This window comes from Colius striatus, chromosome 18 (assembly GCF_028858725.1).
Source record: "Colius striatus isolate bColStr4 chromosome 18, bColStr4.1.hap1, whole genome shotgun sequence".
Lineage (NCBI taxonomy): Eukaryota > Metazoa > Chordata > Aves > Coliiformes > Coliidae > Colius > Colius striatus.
In genome coordinates, this window is record NC_084776.1 from 9,583,234 (window position 1) to 9,600,355 (window position 17,122).

Sequence of the window (17,122 nt, forward strand, 5' to 3'; positions counted from 1 at the left end):
AAGTCATCAGCATATTTTTGCCCTATGACTTGTCTTTGGGATTCTGTGCCAAAATAAGAGGAAGTTGTACTTTCTGTTTTTCAGTATTGACCAGCTTTCAGCCTGAGAGCCAGCTGGTGTCACAAGAGGTAAGACTCTGATTTACCTGCTCCATGGGAACAGACTCCAAGTTTTTTCTTTTTGGTTGTTTTGGGTTTTTTTTATGAAGTGGTATGGGATATTCCACATCCCTTTGCATCTCTCCATACTAATGCAGTGTAATTTTACCCGAACTGTGCTGACTAAACCAGCAATTTTCCTTTCATAACTGGCTTGGATGTGTTTGTTTGGTACCTACTGGGAAAAGAGTTGACATCTTACCGCACAGAACTGTTAACAGCAGATTGTCTGTCAATAGAAATCCAGAAAAGAGAAGATCAATAAACAACACATATATAGTTAAGATGTTGGCAAATACTTCTGAGTGGTTTTAATTGAGAAGTTTTCCTCTTTTGGTACAAGTTAATCCTAAAGGATCAGCTTGAACTGGAAAAGGCAGAACAACTGGAGAAGATAAAACTCTGATTTCTAACAGAGGAAAAAGCTTTGCATAGACAATTCACACCTGTGCTTCAGTTTACTGAACACCTATTTTGTTATATTGCTCCATCTCTATAATCTATGCAAATTAAATGGTCTAAAACGTGCAAAAGGGAAAGGATATAAATGGGCATCTATAATTTTGATACCATGACTTCCCTTGGTATCTCTTCTGCTTTATATAGAAAACTTTTTTTATTGTGCTCATCAAATCCATTGTTCTGTGTAGCACAAATCTAAAGACCTGAACATCTAAACTGGGATAAGAGAGAAAAGGCTAAACTAATATAAATCAAAGTCACCTAACTTCTTTGGGATTTAAAGAAATTAAAGGAAATCTAGGATGAACAGCACATAAGGCAGAGAGGGAAACCATAAGAACAGGCAGAACAGAACACTACAAAGAGTCAGGTCTGTGGTACAAAGCATATATTCCTTCACTCACCACCTAGTATATCTCTCCACTTCAGCTGTGTGCGGTGCTGCACCCAATAAACTGCAGCCATGTCGTCAGACGCTGATATGGCCATCTTTGGGGAGGCAGCTCCCTACCTCCGAAAATCAGAGAAAGAGAGAATCGAGGCCCAGAACAAGCCTTTTGATGCCAAGTCATCCGTCTTTGTGGTACATGCAAAGGAATCCTATGTCAAAAGCACAATCCAGAGCAAAGAATCTGGAAAGGTCACTGTCAAGACCGAAGGTGGAGAGGTCGGTAAAAATAAAAGATTTACAAACAGCATTTCATTGCCACACTGGGCTCGTTGCTGACCTGCATGAACCATTCTTTCCTCTGACAGACTCTGACCGTCAAGGAAGATCAAATCTTCTCCATGAACCCTCCCAAGTATGACAAAATCGAGGACATGGCCATGATGACCCACCTCCACGAGCCCGCCGTGCTGTACAACCTCAAAGAGCGTTACGCAGCCTGGATGATCTACGTGAGTACCAGCAGCAGGCTTCCTGTGGGTAGCCAGGACGAGCTGCTCTGCCAGCCTCAGGGGAAGCCAACGTGCTGTATCCCTTCCCCACAGACCTACTCGGGTCTCTTCTGCGTCACCGTCAACCCCTACAAGTGGCTGCCGGTGTACAACCCGGAGGTGGTGTTGGCCTACCGAGGCAAGAAGCGCCAGGAGGCCCCTCCACACATCTTCTCCATCTCTGACAATGCCTATCAGTTCATGCTGACTGGTGAGTGGCTTTAAGACTGATTTTATCAAAAAGACATTTGTAAAGTAATCACAGTTTCCGTGACACGTTGATGTTTTCTAAAGACACCATTAAAGTTTCATTTTTCTAGAAAACAGAGCATTAATCACTGATAATTTAAACAGGATTTTTTCCACATCTAGTGATTCTAAAAAGCAAGTATATTATCACAGAGAGATAGTGTGTCAGGAGAAACAATAAGCCAAATGGATTCGGTGGAGCAAGGAATATAATTATATATGTAATTAGGTAGTGAAAGTGAATAGGGTATGAGATCCGCATGTGATGTGAAAACTCTGTCTAACAATGTGAAGTTAATTTATCAAAGGGCTCTAGGAAAGATCAATATCACAAATGGTCAAGTTTGTCTTGATTAAATAAAGACAGGAAAAAAACGAAATAGAATTACATATTACTACTAGTTTTGTTTCCAACTCTCAGTTCTTTCCATATTAAGTAATTAATTCCATATTAGGAACAAAGAAAGGGAAAAAAGTTACAGGGATTTTTTTCTTGTCAGAATTCACCTTTACTGCAATAATTTTCAATCTTTTTATGCTCATTCACAAAGTCTACTTGTTTCTGTCTCTCCCACAGATCGCGAGAACCAGTCGATCCTGATCACGTATGTACACCCCCTCCTCGGGGCCCTGCAGGGCTGCCCAGGGCCAGGGCACCTCCTGCCTGACCACACGCTCTCTGCTTCTCTCTTTGGTTTGGCAGTGGAGAATCCGGTGCAGGGAAGACTGTGAACACAAAGCGTGTCATCCAGTACTTTGCAACAATTGCAGCCAGTGGAGATAAGAAGAAGGAGGAGGCTCAACCAACAGGCAAAATGCAGGTGAGCTGCCAGGGGTAGGAATCAGCACCTGTCAGGTTTATTCTTGAGCTATATCATGACAATAAGATCTCTATTTTAGGGGACACTTGAGGATCAAATCATCAGTGCCAACCCACTGCTGGAGGCTTTTGGTAATGCCAAGACCGTGAGGAACGACAACTCCTCACGCTTTGTAAGTCATTGTCTGGGACAAAATTACTTCTTTCATATCAGCACATGGACTGAAACATACTTGCAGTCAGGACTGGCAAAATACATCTGAATTCACTTTTCTGCTTCTTTCAGGGTAAATTCATCAGAATCCATTTTGGTGCCACAGGCAAACTGGCTTCTGCTGACATTGAAACCTGTAAGTGACCCTCCTGGCCCGATCCCTTTCCTTCCAACTTTCCTCGGATCTTGGGCTAACTCTGTCCTACCGTCCTTGACAGATCTGCTGGAGAAGTCCAGAGTCACTTTCCAGCTCAAGGCAGAAAGAAGCTACCACATATTCTATCAGATCATGTCCAACAAGAAGCCAGAGCTAATTGGTACAAAAGATCCCCAACTTCTCCAGACAATGGGCACAAACACCATTTCCTTCCTTTATGTGCCAAGTGCATCTGATCTGGATGTGTCTTGTCCTTTCCAGAGATGTTGCTGATCACCACCAACCCCTATGACTACCTCTATGTGAGCCAAGGGGAGATCACAGTTCCCAGCATCGATGACCAGGAAGAGCTGATGGCCACGGATGTGAGTAACCCACGGAAGCTTTCCTTAGGCAGACCTGACCTTTAACAGGCATCGTACTCACCTCAGTGATTCTTTTGTGTCAGAGTGCTATTGACATCCTGGGCTTCACTCCTGATGAGAAGACAGCCATCTACAAGCTGACAGGGGCTGTCATGCACTATGGCAACTTGAAGTTCAAGCAGAAGCAGCGTGAGGAGCAGGCAGAGCCAGACGGCACAGAAGGTACCAGCACCATATATACCAGAGCACAACATGTACCAGAACATTCACTAATAACGGTAGTAACTCATTAGTGTAACTTTATTTACTGACCAACTCTTGTGAATGTGTGTCTGAGGTGAAACCACAGCAGTGTTTCAGCAGTAATTGAGAAGTCTACCTATCAAAATGTTCCCAAACTAATTTTTCATTCAAAATTCAAAATGAACTAAGAATATATGAAGAAAAATCAGCTGACAGAAACGCTCCACAATTACTGGGAAATATGACCAACTACAAATACATTGTTGTCTTAACTGTTCGTTTTAGCTTTACTAGAATTTCCTTTTAATGGTGCCTTTTAACACTGTTGTATGCCATATTATTATTAGGAACTCTAATGTGTGCTGGTACTTTAATAACTGACTCTTCTGGTTTTTAGTTGCTGACAAGGCTGCCTACTTGATGGGTCTGAACTCAGCAGACCTGCTCAAAGCCCTCTGCTACCCCCGAGTCAAGGTCGGGAATGAGTTTGTGACCAAAGGTCAAACTGTGCAGCAGGTGAGAAAAATAGTTGTTTTGTTGACAAATCCTCTTCACTTCCTCAGCTGTTCTACATGAGAACTACAAGCCTATATATATTTTTTTTTTATTTTAGGTGTACAATTCAGTGGGTGCTCTGGCAAAAGCTGTATTTGAGAAGATGTTCCTGTGGATGGTTGTTCGTATCAACCAACAGCTGGATACAAAGCAGCCCAGACAGTACTTCATTGGTGTCCTGGACATTGCTGGCTTTGAGATCTTTGATGTAAGAATAATGTTTCCTTACCATGCTTCTAGATGAAACTGTACACTGTGTTGAAGTACTTAAGAAGGAAGGGACAGGGGGGTGTTTGGGATTTGCAAAGATGGTTTTATCTTTTCAGATGGCATTTAAAGCTCCATGATTCACACAGGTTTTCAGTTGGGAATAGATATTTGTCTTGCACGTATGACAATGTTAATCCATTAGTTTTTCAACTGATTACAACCAGTTGAGTAACATGGTGTTTGGTACCTAGTGCAAACACAGCAGTTCCACAGACACAATTTGTGCTTAGGCAGCTTGGGACATTTGGAAACTAGCATTCAGAAGTGTTGGATGAACTATTGCACTGTGTACACTCCTGCATTTGCATTACCCAAATCTAGTACATATAAAAAATTACAAGCTTCTATGGTCATAAGCATAAATGAAGTTTAACTTGACAAAAGAGAAACAATGACAGAAGTTCAAAAATCTGGGTATTCCAAGTAGGAATACTCACAGATCCTCCTGCAATTTGGTACAAAAAGTCATCACATAATCTCTATTTGTTATTCCTCAGTTCAACAGCCTGGAGCAGCTGTGTATCAACTTCACCAATGAGAAACTGCAACAGTTCTTCAACCACCACATGTTCGTGCTGGAACAAGAGGAGTACAAGAAGGAAGGAATTGAGTGGGAGTTCATTGACTTTGGGATGGACCTGGCTGCCTGCATTGAGCTCATTGAGAAGGTAAGATGTACAATTTACTGTGCTGAGCAGGACAACAAATTCTGTGAGAATTAATACTGTCCAATGAAGGAAGCTCTTTTTTTAATCTGTGATTCTTGTTGCCTTTTCACCTCTTCCCTTCTGCTTCTTCCAGCCCATGGGCATCTTCTCCATCCTGGAAGAGGAGTGCATGTTCCCCAAGGCAACTGACACCTCTTTCAAGAACAAGCTCTATGACCAGCACCTGGGCAAGTCCAACAACTTCCAGAAGCCCAAGCCTGCCAAGGGCAAGGCTGAGGCTCACTTCTCCCTGGTGCACTATGCTGGCACAGTGGACTACAACATCACTGGCTGGCTGGACAAGAACAAGGACCCTCTGAATGAAACTGTTGTGGGGCTGTACCAGAAATCATCTATGAAGACACTGGCCCTACTCTTTGCCTCTGCTGGAGGAGAGGCAGGTCAGTTCTCAAAATTCATCTTTTCATTTTTATTTGATTACTCTAGCAGCGTCATGAATAACAGCTAGAGTGTTCTAAGGAAACTGCATGATATGCAAAGGTTCTCATGGCTTGAATTCATCAACAAAGGAAAGGATCAAATATATTTCAGTGATGATAATTACCTGGATTATCACTCATCTTTGGCCCTGTGCTCTTCTACAGTGCTAACTCTGCTTTCCACCACATTCTAGGTTCATTCCTTAGCACAACTAGCAAGATTCTGGCAGTCTCATAGAGAAGTTGTAAAATCTTCTTTTTCTGTTCTTCAGAGAGTGGAGGTGGTGGCAAGAAGGGAGGCAAGAAGAAGGGTTCTTCTTTCCAAACTGTATCAGCTCTTTTCAGGGTAAGCACAGAAGTCATGCTCTCTATTTCTTTACTCCTTTTGTCATTAGTTTTTGAAGGTTACAAAACCTCACAGTAACTCCCACAAAGCCATATTAGTGCACTTATGAACTGATTCAGTTACTGATAAAAGAGCTGACTGGAAGTCAGCTGAGGCCAACTGAGAAGATAATATCTTGATCTAGCTTTTCTTTGCATGTTGGAAAAAGTACTTAGGTCAGTCTACAGTTTCATTTACTCATGAGTATACTGGTTGGTAGCATCAAGCTCTTCCCCCATCTGCTTTGGGAAGACCATGGTGGATCTGTATATTTGCACATGATAATATAGAACACATAATACATACCACATAATCATATTGGCACACAATTACACATTTGAAGACAAGGCAATAGGGAAATGCCAAGGTCAGTTACCTTTCCAAAGCAGAAGGCAACAAGAGTGTTTCAGTACTCCTGGTATCTAGATACTACCTGGCATCCTGAACAGTTTTTCACACTGTGAAAGGCATTTGAGTGAGCAGCTTTGCCCTTGCTCCAAACCAGGGCTCAACTGAGTACTGTTAGGACCTAGGTGGTAAAAGTGATTGTTACAATCAAAAACAGTTCATGGGTTTGTTTCTAAAAAAAAGAATTTCTAGAAAGGAATGCTGCAGAACCTTTCACTCATATCTCTTTTTTTATGACTTATGACTCATTGAACAGGGAGACTTTCTTGCCTTTCCCTGCTCAACCTCTGTCAAACATATCTTCACAAGTAGCATCTAATGCCAGAAAGCTTTTCCAGCCTCCTCTGCAACTTGTCCCTCTTTCCATTTCTCCTATTTTTTGTCTTGCTTCTGTTCCCATCATCAGTCACCAGTGTAATCCGATAACTACAGAGAATTATCTTTCATTCAAAATTATCCCTTCTGTGATGATCTCCTGGTCACCATTCTCCACAGGTGTTCTGTCTGGGTGAACGTATCCCTTAGTCTCATTAAAACATATTACACAGTCTGGGGACTTTCTCATGCTCCAGACTGAAATGTAGACAAAAGCTAATATAAGGACAGCTATAGATGGGAAAAATAATTGCTTTCCAACACTTTTCTCACATCTGACACTATAATTGCGGAGATTAACTATTTGTTAATGAAAAACTTCTGCTCATGAACCCACAGGAAAACCTGAACAAGCTGATGACCAATCTACGGAGCACTCACCCCCATTTTGTGCGCTGCATCATCCCCAATGAAACAAAAACACCTGGTAAGAAGCTCAAGTAGAGAGAAATCAGTGTGATGAAGCCATTATTCTCTGTGCTTTATCATGAAGTATCAAATAATCATCTCCTTTGCTCAGGTGCCATGGAGCATGAACTGGTGCTACACCAGCTGCGCTGTAACGGTGTGCTGGAAGGCATCAGGATCTGCAGAAAAGGATTCCCCAGCAGAATCCTCTATGCAGACTTCAAACAGAGGTCAGTCTCCTTTCTGCTCTCCCTGCTGTCTTTACTGCATAAGTTGTACATCTTAACTATTTCCACATTTGTGGCTGTTTCTTAATGCCAACTCTGCCTGACTACAAAGGAAAGAAGGGGAAACAGCTGGAATATATAAGCAAAGGCAATATGTATGGCTAGCAAAAGACATTGTGGAGAAATTAAACTATGTCAGGTGTACTCACTGGTTGCTGTTCACTACATATCCGAACTTTATAGGAGTCTCTGAATAGAGTAACATGATAGCAACACGGGCTGGTGATGGCAAGAATAAAAAAAAAAGCTGATTATGGTGAGACTGCAACCTGTTCTGAGACAAAAAAACCACATTTTTACAACACAGTTGTACACAGCAAAAAAGGTATTGGACCAAAATGGCTGAAGATCAGTGTCCTCTTTTCATCTATGCCTCATCACCTAAAGACTAAGTTTCCTTACTTCTGTAATCAGATTAGGAATTAATTTTAACTGTATCGCTAAATCACAGAAGAAACTCCAACTTCCTCAGCTTCATTCTGCTGCAAAGACTGTGGTTTTCATAAGCAGTATAACCTTATGAATCAATTGTCTTCACATTTCCCACAGATACAAGGTGCTAAATGCCAGTGCTATCCCAGAGGGACAGTTCATTGATAGTAAGAAGGCTTCTGAGAAGCTTCTTGGGTCAATCGATGTGGATCACACCCAGTACAAATTTGGGCACACCAAGGTACAAACCCTCCTTGACTCATTCACTGTGGGCTCGAGCTTTGCTCTACGTGACAGTGATGTGCTGCAACATTCCCTTTCTCAAGGTGTTCTTCAAAGCTGGGCTCCTGGGACTCCTGGAGGAGATGAGAGATGATAAGCTGGCACAGCTCATCACCCGCACACAGGCCAGATGCAGGGGCTTCCTCATGAGAGTGGAGTACCAGAGAATGGTGGAGAGGAGGTAGGCATTCCTGACCTTCAGTTAAAGTCATCATACTCAGGAACGTTTTGGTATTCATCATGCTAAAATATGCAACGTACACTTTAATTATGTTTCAGAGAGTCCATCTTCTGCATCCAGTACAACGTTCGTGCATTCATGAACGTCAAGCACTGGCCCTGGATGAAGCTGTACTTCAAGATCAAGCCCTTGCTGAAGAGTGCAGAGTCTGAGAAGGAGATGGCCAACATGAAGGAAGAGTTTGAGAAAACCAAGGAGGAGCTTGCCAAGTCTGAGGCAAAGAGGAAGGAGCTGGAGGAGAAAATGGTGGCCTTGGTGCAGGAGAAAAACGATCTGCAGCTCCAAGTGCAGTCTGTGAGTATCACCATTCATTTGAATAGTATCCAGCCAGAATATACCCTGAGCAGAGACTTGCAGGAGCTGACAAACGTACAGAGATTGATCAAAATTACACACTGTGCACCACTCTAATGTTAAGCAAACAGGCTCTGGCAGGGGCAGGATGAATCTCATGGCAGCCCCAATGAGCCTTGTCATTCCTTCCCTCTGAGGATAGAGCCATGTAACACCAGCCACAGCACAGAGCTCAGAACTGCAAGAGAAGTACCAGTGTCAAAACATTACAACCCGTGACAATCTGTGTCTCCACAACAGGAAGCAGACAGCTTGGCTGATGCTGAGGAAAGGTGTGACCAGCTCATCAAAACCAAAATCCAGCTGGAAGCCAAAATTAAGGAGGTGACTGAAAGGGCTGAAGATGAGGAGGAAATTAATGCTGAGCTGACAGCCAAGAAGAGGAAACTGGAGGATGAATGCTCAGAGCTGAAGAAAGATATTGATGACCTTGAGTTAACATTGGCCAAGGTTGAGAAGGAAAAACATGCCACTGAAAACAAGGTATGAGGCAGAAACTGTCACTCACATCCAAAAAACAGCAGTGTGCTGTTACAGGACTCCTGTGTCTACATCCTTTATTTGCACTTGCTCCCTTCTTCCCAAAGGTGAAAAACCTCACAGAAGAGATGGCAGCTCTGGACGAGACCATCGCCAAGCTGACAAAAGAGAAGAAAGCCCTCCAAGAGGCCCATCAGCAGACACTGGACGACCTGCAGGCAGAAGAGGACAAAGTCAACACGCTGACCAAAGCTAAAACCAAGCTGGAGCAGCAAGTGGATGATGTAAGTACAAATGCATATCAAAAGATTAATGCTGTCACACAGTCAGACACATCCACTTGAGCACTGATGGTCTTCTCTGTAGCTGGAAGGGTCCCTGGAGCAAGAAAAGAAACTGCGCATGGACCTGGAGAGAGCCAAGAGGAAACTCGAAGGAGACCTGAAGCTGGCCCATGACAGCATCATGGATTTGGAAAATGATAAGCAGCAGCTGGATGAGAAACTGAAGAAGTGAGTGTGGCTGTGGGGCACCTGAGCACTGGGCTGCTGCACTTGTCATTTTCTTGGAGCTCTAACACAGTTTGCTTTGCCCAAAGGAAAGACTTTGAAATCAGCCAGATCCAGAGCAAAATCGAAGATGAGCAAGCTCTGGGCATGCAGTTACAGAAGAAGATCAAGGAGCTGCAGGCAAGTCTCTGTTCCTTGCCCTCCTTCACCTGCTCTCAGGTCAGGTAGCAGCAGGGCAGGGCTGTGAAGGGTCCCAAATGTTCCCAGGCTCGTATTGAGGAACTGGAGGAGGAAATTGAGGCCGAGCGAACGTCTCGGGCAAAAGCAGAGAAGCATCGGGCTGACCTCTCCAGGGAGCTGGAGGAGATCAGCGAGAGGCTGGAAGAAGCAGGAGGGGCGACAGCAGCTCAGATCGATATGAACAAGAAGCGTGAGGCGGAGTTCCAGAAGATGCGGCGTGACCTGGAAGAGGCCACGCTGCAGCACGAAGCCACGGCTGCCGCCCTGCGCAAGAAGCACGCGGACAGCACAGCCGAGCTTGGGGAGCAGATCGACAACCTGCAGCGAGTGAAGCAGAAGCTGGAGAAGGAGAAGAGTGAGCTCAAGATGGAGATTGACGACTTGGCCAGTAACATGGAGTCTGTCTCCAAAGCCAAGGTATTGAAAAATATACTCAAATCAAGTTAAAAATGAATAATGTTGAAAGATATCTCTTTATATTACAGGCAATATAACTCTTTTCCTCTTTATGGAACTGTGTTTCTAACAAAGAAGAATCTTTCTTTCTCTGTCATCTTGACAGGCAAATCTGGAGAAGATGTGTCGCACACTGGAGGATCAGCTGAGTGAGATTAAGACAAAGGAAGAAGAGCATCAGCGCATGATCAATGACCTCAATGCTCAAAGAGCTCGTCTGCAGACAGAATCAGGTGAGATATACACATCTGTGATGTGCAAATATATAAAGACAGAGAACTATTTCCCTTCTGGTCACATACCATGCCTCCCCTGTAATGACACACACATGCAATGAAGTGTGTCATGTAATAATAAAAGCATGAAATGAGATCACAAGCTTCTGCAAGGTCTGCTAGCTATCTGGCTTTACAGCCTCATATGTCCACCAATACTGTCATCAATGTCAATGAAAGGCTTATGTATCTGCAAACCTTCCTAGGTGAATACTCACGGCAGGTGGAGGAGAAGGATGCTTTGGTTTCCCAGCTGTCAAGAGGAAAGCAGGCATTCACCCAGCAGATTGAAGAACTCAAGAGGCACCTAGAGGAAGAGATAAAGGTGAGAAGGCTTTATCATAAACATCACAAAATCAATAAGATGATACAGGGGAACAAATACACTTGTAATGCAGTGCAAGTCTTCCCACACTAACTTTATTCACTCTTCCCTGCAGTCTATCCATCGCTACTACAGCAGAATCACAGTTCTTCCTTTCTCATTCATTAGCTTGCCGATATTCTCACAGCACATCAGCTTTGAATTTTTCCCTGGTGGTTTCCACTTGTTTTCACACTGCTATTTTTCCACCAGGCTAGAAATATCATAATGAGATGGATGCAAATTTGGTGCAAATCTTCTCCTGTTAGCTATTCACAAGAATTTACCCATTTCTTTTGTTGATCGCAGCTTCTTTACTCTCACAATGTATTGTTCTCATTTTACATAGAAGAACAACCCAGTGTGCAATAATATTTCAGTCAGGATATTTATCAGAATAATTCCATTCATTATCCCAATACTTTTGTTGCTGTAGGCCAAGAGTGCCCTGGCCCACGCCTTGCAGTCTGCTCGCCACGACTGCGACTTGCTCCGGGAACAATATGAGGAGGAGCAGGAAGCCAAGGGGGAGCTGCAGCGCGCCCTGTCCAAGGCCAACAGCGAAGTGGCCCAGTGGAGAACCAAATACGAGACGGACGCTATTCAGCGCACCGAGGAGCTGGAGGAGGCCAAGTACGTGGGGAGGGTGCCAAAGGCTGCCAGAGACTAAAGCCAGAAATTTGAGGAGATCACTGTCATCATGTCAGGAGAATTCAGTGTTCTGCTTTGGGGTGGGGTCTCAAGAAGAGAGAAAATATGTATCAGAGTAGACAGGCATTCAGGAACATTAGAAGTAGCAAAGCTCTTCAGACACAGAACTGCAGAGATGCCAGGGTGAAAGCAGAGAACAGCACAGAGTGAATTACTTTAGCCCAGGATTCAGACACAGGAATTCAGTGACTGGCTGGAGGAGGCCCTGCACCTCACTTTAAATGAGGATCACACAGTATCAAGTGGCTAAGTGTGCTCTTGTGAAGAACATACCAGCTGCACATCACAGGCTCCCATGTGCTTCCTCACCTCAACCTGTGCTCATCTCCTCCCAGGAAGAAGCTGGCACAGCGCCTGCAGGATGCAGAGGAACACGTTGAAGCTGTCAATGCCAAATGTGCCTCCCTGGAGAAGACAAAGCAGAGGCTGCAGAATGAAGTGGAGGACCTGATGATTGATGTGGAGAGATCAAATGCTGCCTGTGCAGCTCTGGATAAGAAGCAGAAGAACTTTGACAAGGTCTTTTGGGCTCCAGACTAAGGGTTCCTGGGCAGAGCATCCACTCCTGATTGCCACATCCATACTCACGCCTTGTTTCTCTCCAGATCCTGGCAGAATGGAAGCAGAAGTATGAGGAAACTCAGGCTGAGCTGGAAGCCTCCCAGAAGGAGTCTCGCTCGCTCAGCACAGAGCTGTTTAAGATGAAGAATGCCTATGAGGAGTCCTTGGACCACCTGGAAACACTGAAGCGTGAGAACAAGAACTTGCAGCGTAAGTCCCTGGCCCTCTGCTCCTGACTGGGCTTTCTCACTTCCCTGCATTACCCACTGCTCCACCATGGTGTGTGCCTGCAGGTCTGCAAGTTTGCCTGTTACCCAGGTGATGGCAGAGCCTTTCTGAATCTGCTCTGTCCCTGACCATTTTGTTGGTTTTTGTTCTTTTAGAGGAGATTTCTGACCTCACAGAGCAGATTGCAGAGGGAGGAAAGGCAATTCATGAGTTGGAGAAAGTCAAGAAGCAGATTGAGCAGGAGAAATCTGAACTCCAAGCCTCCCTGGAGGAAGCTGAGGTACATATTTACGTTCTTAATTGTTTACTTATATCATAGTTTAGTATCCTCACATATCAGTTATGAAATTGTATGTGTTGAGACAAAATGCAGTCACAAGTCGAAGGGAATTTTGGACACCATTAAAGTCTTTCCATACACAGCAATATCTTTTTTTCCTTTCCTGCAGCCTCAGAGCTCAGGTTTTATATTATGATAAATTATAGTTATTATTTAAATAAATAATAAATTATTATTATATTCTTAATTTTATATTAGGCTTCTCTGGAACATGAAGAGGGGAAGATCCTGCGCCTCCAGCTTGAGCTCAACCAGATCAAGTCAGAGATTGACAGGAAGATAGCAGAGAAAGATGAGGAGATTGACCAGCTGAAGAGAAACCACCTCCGAGTTGTGGAGTCCATGCAGAGCACCCTGGATGCTGAGATCAGGAGCAGGAATGAAGCCCTGAGGCTGAAGAAGAAGATGGAGGGAGACCTGAATGAAATGGAGATCCAGCTGAGCCATGCCAACAGACAGGCTGCAGAGGCACAAAAGAACCTGAGAAATGCACAAGCTGTGCTGAAGGTATGGCACAATTAAAGATGTCTTGATGAGTTTCTGACATATAAAAACATTAATTTCACAATGGCATCAGTTCTATACTGGTGTGAAAATAGAAAAATAGGAGAAACATACCTCACAATCTGTCTCTTTTACAGGACACCCAGATCCACTTGGACGATGCTGTCAGGGCACAGGAGGACCTGAAGGAGCAGGTGGCCATGGTGGAGCGCAGAGCAAACCTGCTGCAGGCTGAAGTTGAGGAGCTACGGGCAGCTCTGGAGCAGACAGAGAGGTCAAGGAAACTGGCTGAGCAGGAGCTTGTGGATGCAAGTGAACGTGTGCAGCTCCTCCATACCCAGGTTAGTGTATAAACGTATTTAGTATTTGCTTCATACATATAAAATAACCGAGGCCTGGAAGAATTGTAATAGTATTTTGTAAAAGGCATTGTCATTTTTTAAGTGCAGATAAGATATCAAAAGTGACCTTTCAGCCGATGACAGAATACTAATTTCACTAGAGGACAGTACAGATACCTTAAACATAATCAATTCAGAAACTTGTGAGGTTCTTATTCTGAGTTAATTGAGTTCAACAGCTTTCACATTTACACTTGAGACTGCAAAGTCAAACTTAGCTTGATTATCAACAAAATAGGAATAACTAATAGTGCCATTGAAAACCTTTAACAATTTCAGTGTAAGTATTCTAAAGCACCATTTAAAAGTATTCCCTGCCAATAGATTTTAAATGGTAAGGAAAGATCATGATTTTTTCCTTCGTAAGTCTAAATTCCTTCTTTGCTGACTGAGAAACTGTGAGTAAGGAATTTATGGAAGATGTTCTCAAAATACTGAAGCACATCACAGAATACAACAGCTACCACAGCAGCTCCTTTAGAACACAATTTCATGTGACTTGATGGCATGATATATATTAAAAATCAATATTTATGCACTGCTCTTCACATGATATTGAAATCTCACAATCCAAAATAAAGACATTGATGCTCTTCAACAGAACACCAGCTTGATCAACACCAAGAAGAAGCTGGAAACAGACATTGCCCATATTCAGGGTGAAATGGAGGACACGATCCAGGAAGCCCGCAATGCTGAGGAGAAGGCCAAGAAGGCCATCACTGATGTGAGTTGGGGCTACTTTCCCTGCTGGTGATGGTTGTGTTCTCCACCCAAAGTATCTCCAACCCCAAAATGGCTTTGACCCTTTTCTGTCCTCAGGCAGCCATGATGGCAGAAGAGCTGAAGAAGGAGCAGGACACCAGCGCCCACCTGGAGAGGATGAAGAAGAACCTGGACCAGACGGTGAAGGACCTGCAGCACCGTCTGGATGAGGCCGAGCAGTTGGCACTGAAGGGAGGCAAGAAGCAAATCCAGAAGCTGGAGGCCAGAGTGAGTGAGGCTTTTATTTGTGCCCGAGTGAGCATGTCCCTTGGAAAGACACCAGTGAAGCTGCAAGGATGGTCTTGTGATTGCAGGTGCGGGAGCTGGAAGGGGAGGTTGATGCTGAGCAGAAGCGCAGCGCTGAAGCCGTGAAGGGTGTGCGCAAGTACGAGAGGAGGGTGAAGGAGCTGACCTACCAGGTAAGGCAGGATGTTTCTTTGTCTCAATACATCCTTATTCCAGGAATTCAAAATGTTGGCATGTTGTCTTCCAGAGGAATTTCTTTCAATTAGTGATGTAGTTAACAGCCTTTTGACTATCATCCTGGACAATAATGATTCATAAGGAATATTACTCCCTTGCTTTCTTATTGTCACAAACAAGCCTTTCTATTACTTGCCATTCTTCATAGTGTCATTCTCTTTCCTGCTTGCCTACCATTCTAGTCTGAGGAAGACCGGAAGAATGTTCTCAGGCTCCAAGACCTGGTGGACAAGCTGCAAATGAAAGTGAAGTCCTACAAGAGGCAAGCTGAGGAGGCTGTAAGTACCATCTGACCAAGGCCAGACTTCCTTTTAGTAGAAGTGGAGTTCTATGTTGCTGTTTTCTTTTGTCCAATTGTTTGAAACCTTGACTGTCTTGATGCATTTGCAAGACAATGGGGAATGTAAGAGTAAAAATTGCTGCTTTGGAGAGGACCTAGACTTCCCCAGCTTTATTTTTGTTCTAAGCTTCATTTCCTTGATTTCTTTATTTCTTCCTACCTTATCCTGGGTGGGAGCAGCAGTCTGTCTGTTTAGAATCCTGACATGAATTATGCCTAGACCATGCTGTATGTAATGTGGCCATGGCCTTTTTGACAACCCAATGGGTTTTTTTTCCTCTTCTGGTACACTTAATGCTCTGAGCAGCTTCTTACTTTGGTTTTGAACTTGCCTTGCTTGTCCAGCTGTGGCATTGAAGTTTTTGTTTGCCTAGCTTTCAGGTATTAAAAGTCCACACTCTGACTGTTGTTTTCACAACTCCTCTCCCTGCACAGGAGGAGCTGTCTAATGTCAACCTCTCCAAGTTCCGCAAGATCCAGCATGAGCTGGAGGAAGCTGAGGAGCGGGCTGACATTGCAGAGTCGCAGGTCAACAAGCTCCGAGCAAAGAGCCGCGAGATTCATGGCAAGAAGATAGAAGAGGAAGAATGAGGATCTCAAGGCTAAAACAGCGACCTGAGGCATGCATAAAATGTAGACCTCTGTGTTACTTTGTTCTGTAACTATCATTTATGTCTAGGCAATAAAAACAGTAGAGATATTTGCATATGAACAAGCTTTATCTCTTTCTTCTAGCATTCACGTACACAGTTCATGTTCACATTTTAAAACATATTAAACAGCAATACATCTACACATCTACATTTTTAAAATGCATGAAGAATAATAACGATTGCATGCATTCACTATTCATCTTGCAATGAGAAGTATGCTTGTCTCTGATACAGTAAGACTATGCTCTTTCAAGTTACTTCAATGAATTCCTAGTGAGGAAAAAAAGTACCAGAAGTTAAACTTTTGCTTAGACATGGTGCCTGGCCAGGTTGGCTGCAACCTTTGCATCAGGGCAGAAGGATAAGGGAGGAGAGGATGGGGTGAGCCTCTCAGAGGTAGAGGATGAAGAAAAATATTGTGGCATGATGCTTATTTAGTCCTTTATTCTACCAATCAGAAATGACATTGTCTATGTAGTACTGGTGATAGCAGATAGGAAAGTATCAGTGACATCAGTAGATATCCAGACAACTTCTGGAGTATAAGTAAAAGGGTAAACAATTTATATTGTCCCCTACATACATTTTTTTTCCTGGAATGTATCATATATAAGCTTAGTCTTTATGGCCTTTCAGTTTGTAGTAGTTCGTTTAGTGAACATTCAACAGCCATCAGTTGCAAACACTCTCTGGCTGATAGTCATCAGAGATTACAGTTTATCATTATTGACTTCTTCAGAAGCTGCGTTGTTAGCCCTAAGTGAACATATTATAAAAGTAAAGCAGGAACTAGTTACAATACAGGATAAATTTTGGTTGGCATAGTTTATGCCATGATGCTCAATAAGCACAAGTTGACCTTTATAAGTGCCAGAAACATTTACCTCTTGAAGAAGCCATCACTTTTCAATAGATCTGAGAGCTGGCTGAAGAGGCTGTCAGGGTTTCCATTTCACTGCAGCCTCTCTAGGAGAATTTATAGCTTCCTCTGTGCTCAGACAACTGTTGTTTTCCCTTTCTCAAACAGCAGTGCAGCAATTTTAGGTTCACTGTTACCGGTG

At 43.5% G+C, this 17,122-nt stretch overlaps 1 protein-coding gene across 6 annotated transcripts; it reads left to right on the forward strand.

Annotated features, from left to right (window-relative positions):
* Positions 1-1,083: 1,083 nt before the first annotated feature.
* LOC104560394 (myosin-1B-like) lies at positions 1,084-15,999 on the forward strand. 6 transcript variants are annotated; one of them, XM_062010650.1, is made up of 39 exons: positions 1,084-1,287; positions 1,377-1,520; positions 1,614-1,770; positions 2,386-2,413; positions 2,512-2,629; positions 2,709-2,801; positions 2,915-2,978; positions 3,061-3,159; positions 3,261-3,364; positions 3,448-3,586; positions 4,005-4,123; positions 4,221-4,370; positions 4,930-5,100; positions 5,234-5,544; positions 5,587-5,590; positions 5,854-5,925; positions 7,087-7,174; positions 7,268-7,385; positions 7,992-8,115; positions 8,201-8,337; positions 8,436-8,691; positions 8,992-9,234; positions 9,339-9,515; positions 9,598-9,743; positions 9,830-9,920; positions 10,008-10,397; positions 10,543-10,669; positions 10,918-11,036; positions 11,512-11,708; positions 12,122-12,305; positions 12,392-12,557; positions 12,731-12,855; positions 13,114-13,422; positions 13,557-13,760; positions 14,422-14,547; positions 14,643-14,813; positions 14,900-15,004; positions 15,251-15,346; positions 15,844-15,999. In XM_062010650.1, exons 1-39 carry the CDS (start codon positions 1,084-1,086, stop codon positions 15,997-15,999), a joined length of 5,832 nt encoding a protein of 1,943 aa, XP_061866634.1. The 6 variants fall into 6 exon arrangements, with proteins under 6 accessions (XP_061866634.1, XP_061866631.1, XP_061866630.1 ...); XM_062010647.1 differs by lacking the exon at positions 5,587-5,590 and having other exon boundaries at positions 5,856-5,925; XM_062010646.1 differs by lacking the exon at positions 5,587-5,590 and having other exon boundaries at positions 5,234-5,540; positions 5,852-5,925.
* The last annotated feature ends 1,123 nt before the right edge of the window (positions 16,000-17,122 follow it).

Excerpts from the sequence above, each read along its gene's own strand:
- LOC104560394 (XM_062010650.1), top strand. The coding sequence starts at position 1,084 with ATGTCGTCAGACGCTGATATGGCCATCTTTGGGGAGGCAGCTCCCTAC. Across the intron at positions 1,288-1,376 it reads TCAAGACCGAAGGTGGAGAG|ACTCTGACCGTCAAGGAAGA; the intron begins GTCGGTAAAAAT and ends TTCCTCTGACAG. Across the intron at positions 9,921-10,007 it reads AGAAGATCAAGGAGCTGCAG|GCTCGTATTGAGGAACTGGA; the intron begins GCAAGTCTCTGT and ends AAATGTTCCCAG.